The 11527-nt window shown below is 37.1% G+C and overlaps 1 protein-coding gene across 1 annotated transcript; it reads right to left on the reverse strand.

The window, feature by feature from the left end:
* Positions 1–216: 216 nt before the first annotated feature.
* On the reverse strand, positions 217–9750 carry tent5bb (terminal nucleotidyltransferase 5Bb). Its single transcript, XM_081376743.1, has 2 exons — positions 9347–9750; positions 217–1379 (listed from the first exon to the last, which is right to left on the reverse strand). The coding sequence occupies exons 1-2, from the start codon at positions 9500–9502 to the stop codon at positions 354–356; spliced, it is 1182 nt and encodes a 393-aa protein (XP_081232869.1). The 5' UTR covers positions 9503–9750; the 3' UTR covers positions 217–353.
* Between the last annotated feature and the right edge of the window lie 1777 nt (positions 9751–11527).

The raw sequence follows: 11527 nt of genomic DNA on the forward strand, positions 1-11527 counted from the left end.
AAAACAAATAAAAAATTAAAAAAAAATCTGGAAAGTGCCATTTTGAAATTTTGATCGCAAAAAAAAAAAAAAAAACTAAATCCTGGTGGGAATGATTAGTTGTAGTTGAATGTTTGTTGATTTAAATAAACAAATACGTTAATTTTCACAGTAATACAGTAAAAATACTGTACTAAATGATTATTATTTTTATTATTATTAAAGCTCTTATGAGACTAATGAAAATCACAACTGAGAAATTAGAATTTCTTTATGCAAAATATACTTTTTTTTTCTCTTGATATTGAGGTGAAATCTAACAACCATCTGAAGGCTGCAAATATGCCCCAGAAGTGTTTTTGTCCCTTCCTGTCTCAGCTACAAGGCAGCCATGTTTGATAGGAGCTGTTACAGGTGGAAATGGGCGAATGCACATGTGCTATATAGTAGTTGCTGAAGTTGACGTCTCTGACATAGGGAGCTGGTTGGTAGTAACATGTTACATTAGACAGTGCAGGGATTGCATTCTGTTCAGCCAGCACGCGTAGTGCCAAAGAGGAGATGAGCGCGAGTGTTTGTCTCCGCTCATGGCCCATGAGACATACGGTGCTTTCATCTACCACGTGATGGAGAGTCACGAGGCAATCGTAACGCTTGTGCTCCATGCCGTTAAAGTGGTTCTGCAGATACGCCTCCAGCTTCCTCTGCTGCTCATTGATGTCAGAGAAGTCGATGAAAAAGCGTGAGCACATGTAGCGCTGAAGCGTCTTCATCTGTGCCTCGGAGGCTGGACGGAAGCCTCTTACCAGCAAGTGGCAGTACTTTAAGAGCCCACCTCCACGGATTTCTTCCGGGCTGTGCGTAGCGATGATTTTGGCATGTAGGTGTCCTAGCGCTTCTTCAAAGTTTCCGTACATGCTCTCTCCGAGCACAGTGGGATGGAAACTCTCGGACATGGGCGTCTCAGAGCAGCGGTCGAATAGCAGCAGCGAGTCCAAGCCGATCTGAAATGAATCCACGCTGAACTCAAACTGCCGTCGCAGGGAGTCCACAAACTTCAGCTCCACGTTTTTGCCAGTGTTGTTGGAAAGTGAGATGAGGCTCCAGCGGTCTGTGTCATTGCAAACCTTCACCAGCTTCTGCACGTACACTTCCTTTAAGGTGAGGGCGGTGATGCGGTCCCGGCTCACGCCGGGGGGCAGGAACTCCAGGAGGCTGTCCAATACCACATCCTTCACTAGACGGAAGGTCTTGTCATCGGTCAGACTCAGGCCGAAGATCAGGTCCAGGTCTTTGTAGCCCAGGCCAGTGTCCTGATGGAGCACATAACTGGCAGCAGAGCCGTTCAGCTTCACATCGCGCACCACTACACCTCGCTCTTCTAGACGAGCCCGCACCACCTACACATGAAGGAGATAAAGAAAGAGATATAGCAAACTTTTTTACAAATTTCAGATAGATTGAAATTTTTTAAATTTCATACAGAACGGTTTTTCATTTGCTTCAATACGGTGGACAATCATATTGTTAAAAGTCAATCAGAAATTAAATTCTGAACCATGTTTTCATAAGTTATTAGCGTTTTTGCAAAAAATGTATATCTCTGGAACACTAGGTGGCGCTGTTCAAACTTTTCAAGTACCCTCTGGACATGCCGATGATGATACCTACCGAATTTTGTGTCAATATGTCAAATAATTTAAAAGATTAAAAGAACAATTTGTGACAAAATTCAAAATGGCGGCACAATGGTGTGTCTGATCCTGGCAAAATCGGTATCCATGGATTCATAACACAAGGAATCCATAGACACCAAGATCATGATTTTCTGACAAACTGTTTTCTGCCATTTTTAGCCACATCATGACCTGTAGGTGAAGCATACCAATTGCTCAAGATACAGCCTCTGAACCAATTTTGGGTCCACCTCGAGTTTGTGACTTTTGAACAAAGATGAATAAAAAAAATATGGGTCCAAAGATCATACAAGCCAATTTTCAAAAAAATTGGTCAAAATTTGAAGGAGGAGTAGGGAAAAAAAGGAATACTGTACTTTTCAAAATGGCCACTACTGTAATGGGCGGACTCTTAATGTAAGATGGTGAATGTGATCAGCATGATGAGGGGAATCAGGTGTACTAAGTAACATTTTTCTAGATTAAAGGGTTCAAAAGTTATAACCATTTGTAAAGTGAATTTTGAACTGGTGGTGGCGCTATAGAGTTGGTCCTAGAGACTCCAAATTTGGTCAGATTGCTATTCATTATCATCACTACAAGTGTGCCAATTTTCATAATTTTCCTACTTACGATTCATAGGGCTGCCTTAGACTCCCATTGGGGAAAAATAATAAGAAAACTAATGGATACAATAGGCCTATGTCACACTTCCTGCTTCCGGAACGTGGAGTAGGGATTCAGAACTTCCGGTCAACAGTATTTCTCCATAAGGATTTAGATTATCAGCCATAATGTCTAAACCATCTGAGGTAGACTGACCAGGAGCTATGAGGTTGTGAAACGAAGGTTTTTGCTCCTGTAGAAGCTATAAATTCGTATGAAATCAACCTTGTTTTAAGAAAAACATGTTTTATCCGCAATCTTATGAAAAAAAACTACACTACCCACAATCCTAAGCGTAGCAGCAACGTCTGCTGATTGGTCCAACTCGCTGTTACCATAGAAACGTTTACCTAACTGGCGAACGGCCCGCCGCTGTTGTTGTAGTGCACCGGGTTGCTCTGCGTCAGGACGTAGACAGCCATAACTCAGCTTTCACGCTTTTCCACTTGAGAGTTTTCATTTACCATCCGAACCACATCGTCATATGTGACTTCAGGCAGGTTGCGGAGAGATTTGCTCCAGCGGTATCTATCGGACTCCGCCATTGTAAAGAGCTAACCGGAAGAGCCGTATCCCTACTAAAAGACGTACTTCCGGTCTTCAATTTTTTCGTGATATAGGCCTATAGGGGCTTGGCCACAAATAAATGGACCATAATATTAGTAAACCACATATTTAAGTATGTAGTACATCATAGAGCAACGAGGAAATTGAGAATCTCCTATTAACTTGAAATTTGGGAAGTCAAAGACTTAGCGCATAGATTTTTTGTGAAAGTCTAGTTCTCTGGAGGTTCTGGATTTCCTCAGTGCCCAGCAAGACCAGAAGAGATGTCACTGTGTAAGTTTCAGGAGGATCTGCTGCAAACAGATCCAGATCTGCTAAGGAGAACTGGGTGGTTAATAGAATATTGCTATGCGGTTACTAAAGTGTTAAGGTGCATTGCTGTGTACTGTTTGTTCCACATCTTTTTCTTTCTCTTTGTCTCTGTCTGATTTATGAACATAGGCTTGTGCATTTTCTACCCATCACAACACATGATTTTGGTTGACCTATTTCTCTGCACAGTTACATAATCCCTACAGTGTCTGTACCTCTTAGGATCTAAATGGAAATATTTTATTTCATCACCAGATATCTGTCTGCACACTTCTGACAACTTGTCTAAAAATTACCAAGGGGAAAAAACAAACAATAAAACACTAGATGAAAGATGAAAAACAACACAATGCTCCAGAACAAATGCTGGTTTTCTGGGATACAGCAAAGGTCAGGACATAAAATGAAACTTTTAGATCAGTTTCCACAATGGAATTATACATTTCAATGTTCTTGAAAATATCTTGGCAAAAAAAAAAAAAAAAAAAAAAAAAAATTGTCTGCATGGAGAACCAGTTAGTTACACTGGTAACCAAACACTTTCAGAAAGTTGGTGGGTCATATTGACAACAGTTTGTACCTAATAAAATGTTTCTTAAAGATAATAACTTAGCTATTTTGTAAATAAAACTAAACATATTTTGTATTCCCAAACATATATCTTGTCTTTTTCATAATATTGTTTGGTAATACTTTTACTTTATAATACTTTAGTTTAGAGCCCAATTCTCACCATTACAGTAACTAGTTGCTTATTAGCATGCATATTACTTGGATATTGGCTGTTTATTAGTACCTATAAAGTACATATTAATGCCTTATTCTGCAAGACCATACTCTACATCCCTTAATCCTACCCAATTCCAACCCATTACCTAAACTTAATAACTACCTTACTAACTATTAATAAGCAGTAATTAGGTGTAAAAACAGCAAAAGGTGTAAAAACAGCAAAAGTTGTAGTTAATAGTTAATACTGAGAATTGGACGCTAATCTGAAGTGTGGCCGATTGTTCTAAAGACAAAGCTTTAAGTCAAAGCATATGTATGACATGACTTTTTGCTGAATTAAAAAAAAATAACTCTGCAAAAACAACTCAGGACGTGATGACGCGTAGCAGCATGCACAAAGTCACACACAAGATACAAGGAGCATTCACTCAAAAAAAGCCTAGAGGGACTGATGCACAGTTTTACAACTGAAATCTCCTCTGAAACTCTAAAGAATACACATACATTGAGATATCAATCTACAAGCCTATTTCCTTTGACCCTGTGTTAAAGGCTTGTAAAAAAAGCCACAAACACACTGGTCTGACCGGTGCAGACAACGCCTTGGCTGTTGCCTTGCTTTCTAACCTGGCCAAAATAGGTTTGGTGTTTTATTTGTAGGATGATCGTAAGGCAAATTTCCACACAGCATTTTACAGATTTAGGCTGGGGAACAGGCCAATAGAACACAGCATCATTGCCCCCTGGATACCGACAGCCACTCTGGGCAGCCGGTCTCACAACTGCCAAATGCAAAGGGATGAATAAACCACTTACAAGTCTCTGACACTGGCCCAGGCTCAGGAAATGAGTCAGTGAATCCCCTATATACTGGACTAGACTATTAAGAGTTTTTTCCTGATCTTAAATTGTTTCCAAAAATTCACAATGGAATCTTTGAAATTCTAGCTATTGGATGGCCATGTGGATAACGCTAGGTGTTATATGAAGCTCGGATAAACTTTTAGCAGTTACTCATACATAACTTCCATTACACCAGTTCTACGCCCCATTAGTAAAGGCCTTGTCCAAAAAATCATTCATCTGATTTTCCAAACAAAAAAACTAAATGCTAAGTATGTCATCATTTACTCACCCTAATTTTGTTCCAAACCATGACTTTTTTTTTCAGACTATGAATGTTGAGACTAGGAATGTTGCGCTCCAAATAAGGACCATAAATGTGATCCATACAACATGTACTTTAGTCTTCTAAAGGCAAATTATAGCTTTGTGTGAGAAACAGAGTGAAAATGAAGTTGTGTTTGTTTGTTTTGCTGAATACTTTAGAGTCTTACAGGTTTTGAACAACATGAAGGTGAATAAATGATGACAGAACTTGTCATCTTATTTCACTTATTTCTTGAACTATCCCAAAACAAGTTTTCAGGGGGTCATTATTACTACAATTTTTTTTTTTTAAAGATACATTTTACAGTGAAAGAATGTAAAAAAAAGCCCCGTTGATTAGCTCCCCCTGCAGGTATGGGTGTATGGTGTAAAGTATACCTCAAACTGATTCCAGCCTCTGGTTTTACCAGGTTTATGTTTCATGCTGGAGGGATGAATTCCTTTAAGACATCCATTCACAAACTCATAAAAGCCCCTGTTCTAAGACAGGAACAATGGGAATGGCTTAGATGTAGAGTCTATGTATCCTTTCAGATTGAAAAAAAGCACATGTTCTAAGACAGGAACAATGGGAATGGCTTAGATGTAGAGTCTATGTATCCTTTCAGATTGAAAAAAAAAAAAAAATAATCCTGAGGAGTTAGTTTACACTCTGGCCAAATTGAAAGACTTACCAGGCTCCTCTTTACCACACAGATGCCATGTCAGCTCTGGCTCACAAGTCTACTGTTTCCAACAGGATTAATCCACTTTTAACCTTATGTGCCACAAACAAGCCAACTTTGTCTGCTAAACAGGCCAGTGTAAGCCAAGCAACAATGCAAAAATTATACCACTGAGAAAACATGAAATAGTGGTGATTTATGTCTGAGTGTTCTTTCTACACTTGGTAATAAGAAAGATGCATGCTTTATAACAACACCAAATACTGATGCCATGTAACAAACAACCTTCTGGAGGGCTGATGACCAACAAACCTAAGAGTTTGCTTCCTGGTAGTTGAAGACGTTTCCACTGTTATATTGTAGACAAAACTACAACACACTGCAATTGTGAATACTGCAAATTCCAATCAGATTGTCAGAATGCAACTAACATCCAGGAGTCGAAATGAACAGGTTTTTATCAGTCTGTCAGGAAACAAAATCATGTTTAAATTATTCTGTGTTGGTACTATGAGCGCTTCAAATCTTTCAAATATATCCAGAGGTTTTTTTTCACTTACTAGCAACCATATTGCATATTTTTGCTATTGTTTGTCTTCTGTCTGGGACATAATCTGTGTTTATTACGTTTGGATGGACAGTAATTCTGTGGACGTAATTGCATGGCAAGTGATGAAGGTGCTTCAGTACAGAAAATTCTCAGACACTTTTTTCAAAATGTCTATTATTGTGTCACAGAAATATTCTGAGATAAACCTACCACTAAACAAGATAAACTGTGGTGGTTGCTTCACATGTCAGTCAGACTCAGGTCTCTTCCTGTCTAAGTGGGCAGTTCTAACCAGCCTAAACTGCAAGTCAAAATTCTGGCTATGAAAGACTAGCTGCTTGGTACTCTAGGTTGTCACCATGACCTATATAATAACTGTAATGCCTGTTCTATGTGTACATATTACATTAGTGCATTGGTTTGAAATGAATCTTCCAAGTGTCAAGAATATAAAAATATGATGCTGAAAATAGATATATGTTAGTGATGACAATGTTTGGCAAGGCAAAAAATGAACTACAAGCCTTACTGAGAGGGTTTTATTGAGAATAAAAGTTAATAGTTTTCATAAAGACAATCCAAAAATCTAATTAAAGATGAGATACTGCAAAACTTAAAAGCTTATGGACTTGTCTGATGGCTCCCACATTAGGTACAGAGCCCCACAACCAGATGGTAGAGTAATAAGCACTTTCATTTGGAGGTCAGTGATGTCATCAGAGAGAGGCCTACTTTTGAATAAGCCATTTGATACGGCTAGGTAAAAATACTAGCCTAGGCCTATATATATCTTGTTTCACAGTTAATTTTGTGAACTGGCTTCCTTGCAACATGAGGTTGTAAATAAAACAAGCTTAATGAAGGGAAATACTGCATTCTCATTAAAAATAAGAAGACACAGAGGCCTTTTAGTTCATTTAGTTCACAGAGGCCCTTTAGTTCATTTTAACCCTTAAAATATTTAAGTTTATAGAAAATAAGTTTCAAACATTTTGAATGTTGGTTGTTACCTCTGATAGTAAAACAATATATTAAAATCTATCTTCATTCTAGTCTTGTTTATTGTTCCAAATTGAAAAGAGTTTGTTATTGAACTGAGAGACAAGTGTGTATGGAATAAGACAAGCTATCATAAATAATATGAATGACATTTTGTTTTGCAACATGAAGGGGACGTTTGAGAGCGCCAGGCATCAGTCAGCAGACAGCAGGTTCACTATGAGAGTTTCTCCGGATGTTAAATAGATTGAATTACCTGATTTGATTGCACAAACACCTGCTGATATCTACTGGAATTCAGCATGGAAGAAAAGCTGACACATAAACCTTTTCCAGTAAGGCTGCAAAAGTCACGACCGATTGCAAAAGCTAAAATGTATCCTTTACAGTAGAATAATCAGGAAAAAAATTATCTTGGCAGTTGGCACCTCATTGTGAAACTAGCTAATTACACTGAACCTTTAGATAAATATGAGATGATATCAAGCTTAATAATGCTAGAGTAGAGATGCTTAAAAAATTACACTTGACAATAAACTACCACTGAAATTTTAAAGCCAGTATATTTAACATTTTTTAACAATACCATTTTATTTTAACAGTAACCTGTCAAATAAACAAAAAGTGCATTAGTCATCAAGAATAAGGCTCATTTAAAGTAAATTGTAATAAATTTGTATCTATTACCACACATTCTAAGTTTCTACACTGTGTGGCAACCATAAACAGCCTACAGTATGGGGTTGTTTTACAGAAACATTCTAAATCTGTTTCTGTTTAATATTCTGTTTATTAACCATTATTAAATAGGAAATAACCCTTCTTTTTTTAATATTAAGTCAAGAATTAAGATTGCAATACAGAAACAACCTAACTGTCCTACGTGTTTCCAATTCTATCCTATCTGTTAAGTAGCCGTGGTAATTCCATTTAGGAAATAGACTTTAACTTTTCAGTAACACATTTTCTGTAACATCCCCCAATTATCAATAATAGCTCTACATTTATGCACCTATGTATTAAATACAATAGGTCTCATACTAATAATTGCGTGGATTATTAAGTCACATCCCAACACCATATGCACATAAATTTGTTCTTAATCTCGTTCTAATGTTTTAATTTGTACTGCCTTTCTTACTGCATTCTAAATGAGCGGCCGCGTGCACGACGTTAGTAATTTGCATAAAACACGCCCAAACCATCTTCTTATACGGGCTTTCCGCACAACCTTTCCTTTACAGGCACAGCCTTTCTCGTCAAACATTTGACGCTCTCTGTAAAAGCGCAGTCGCCAGATCCACGAGCAAAGCCAAGTGTACCATTCTCAACACCAGTTCAGATTACGAAGCTCTCAATAGCCAGCTGTAAATCAAGCGTAAATCTGAAGCTTTATAGGCTAATGCAGGTATTCTCACTCTTTCACTGTAGGCTACATGATTAAATATATAGATGGAATTAAACTGCAGGCCTATTATGTATTAATATAGCATAATATTATATTATATAGCCTAACAGTGTTAAGAAGACGCGTCTTAACACGATTGTTAGTCTTTTTGTGTAGGCTACATGTGGTTTCAAATTCGTAATTTTATTTTATTATTTTTTTCGCACATTGAGAATGCATTTTAGTAGCCTATGAAAGTTTTTTGTGAATCATGATTTGCTCGTGAAAACGTCCGTAGGCTACACAGATTTCATTTCATGCACAAATTTGTACGTAGCCTATGCGTGAATGAGACACGTAATCGCTTCACCTTTAAGACGCTTTTTTTATTTTTTTTTTATTTGTATCTATTTTAAAAACTTATAAACATTTATTTTCATTGGCAATGGAAGTCGTAATTGTGTTAGCTTTTATATCTATTTTGTTTTGTGTCAGAGAGGATCCATTAGGATCCTTCAGGAATGCTCCAAATTATATAAAAAATTTGGAATTCTGTCCACATTATTACATTCCTTTTGGTGCAAACTGTTTTCAGCTGAGGTTTCATAGTGTTATATAAAGCCTATGGGTTTGGATCCTGTACCTGTACGATATGTCGAGGCTGAACGGAGAGTGTAGGGAAGTTTCCTCGCCCGTGGATCGGGACACACTCTCCCAGGATGGAGTCCAGACGCTGCACCTGCTCCCACGACAAAACACAACAGCGCCGGCTGTGCTCCGACACATCCGCGGAGGACATGGCGAAATCAGTCCGATGAAAACACAAGTCTGCTCTATGGATGTCAGCTGGATGCCCCTACTTGTTTATGATGATGTCCGACGAGTTCGGTTTAGGGCAGAGAGTTCATTCAAGATCAAAGCGTGGATTTGAAAAGTTATTTTATCAACGAAACAGAATCCAAATATCTGCGGATGAACAAACGAACTCAAGCGTCTGTTTCCCACAGTAGAGTTACTCACACAGTCTACCGTTCATTCACTGTGCCTGCCTGGAATAAGCCTACAAATACATTTAAACCTGCCATATTTACATACGCCGTTCAATTGGTCAGCTTTATGAATAATTAAATATTTTAGAAGAACTAAAGGATTTGTGCACGCCTACGTCCACACGTCACAATAACCTGCTGCGATCATTGGTTGTAGGAGGGGCGTTCGATGTGTGGGAGCATGTGTTCAGTTTATGGTAAACACAAACCAGAATTGTCAAGCTAGTTAGTTTTATTACCTTTTCCAATAGGTTAAACCTGTAAACATATGATAATATATTCACATCGTATCGTAGTTTGATTTACAGTAGGTAGCCTACTAGGTTTTTCAAAAGTATATTTTTCTCATTGCTTTTCAAGATGGTTTGTCTAAAAACTGACACAATCTATCATTTGTTATATTATCATCACAGCACCTGTTCTAAAAGAGTATTTCGATCTGCATACAAAAGGAAGTGGAACTGATCTCATTTGCATGATACATTTGCTGGACATCTGATATCTTTTTCATGACAGCTATAGAAGTGCTCTGGGTGGTTTCAAGCAGTCTGAAATGGAACTTCTCCATAGTAATTTGTAAACCAGATATTTATTACAAGTGAGTACCATAGAACACAATTCTATGAACATTATGCATGTACAATAAGGCAATATGCAGAACAGCATAAAGATATAAGAACGTAATAAAATAAAGAATTTCAATGATAAGAAGCAAAAATATGTCACCTTGAATGAACTGATTATGACATAATTAGACAGTTTTACTGTTGCGTAAAAGATTTTGAAACAGCACTGTAAAAAATAACCTAAATCAGGGGGTTTCAATATTTTAGAGGCCACGGACCACCAATCCTTGCATCCTAAAATTTAAAAGGCAGCTATATATTCTAAATTAAACACTATAACACTATAACAATTCATCTATTTATGTATAATTATTATTTAAAATAAATAAATAGTATTATTATTATTTATTTATTTGAATCAAATGTTGTTTATTTATTTTAAACATTTGTATTGTTTACTCATTCATTTAATCTATATTCATCTCATTTATATTATTTGTTTTACTCAAATTGTATTTATTTTAATATATTTAATTATTCATTTTAATCTTTTTATTATTAATTTATACCCAGCTATAGTCAGTTATGTTTTAAGTGAACAAACAGTTGAGAAAGATAAGTCAGATAAGGAAGAAACAGCTCAAACTGCACATTTTTACACATAGTATTATGCCTTGTTGATTTGGCTATGTCTTAGCCTTTGGGTGTGATATTATATGTGATAAGTCCCACAGGAAGTTAAAAGGGCCTTTTATAACCTGATCAAACAGTAAGGCCCTTACCTCTGCAAACATCCTTTATTTTCCTAGGCTCCATATAGCAAACAGAGAATGTCCTCAGCTTGAAACGCTGCTTGTATATGACTTTAATCCTGCTTCTATTCCGTCATAGAAATATTATCTTTAGCTACAAGGCATTTAAAAGACGTCATCAAGTAGACCGACCTGTTAAGTGTAGCAAAGTATCATGTAAAGGAACAGAAACACATCTCTGGAAGAGAATAAAAAAATTAAATAAAAATGCTGATCTCTGTGTTGTCATGAGGAGCAGGTTAAGAACCTGAACTGATGTGACCAGGGCTTGACATTAACACCTGTCAAATGTGGGTGGATTAGAGCAGGCGTGTAACGCAGTCACTCCTACTATCCACTTTAATAGTTTGACTTTTATATATATATATATATATATATATATATATATATATATATA

This window comes from Scardinius erythrophthalmus (assembly GCF_964197995.2).
Source record: "Scardinius erythrophthalmus genome assembly, chromosome: 10".
Taxonomy (NCBI): Eukaryota; Metazoa; Chordata; class Actinopteri; order Cypriniformes; family Leuciscidae; genus Scardinius; species Scardinius erythrophthalmus.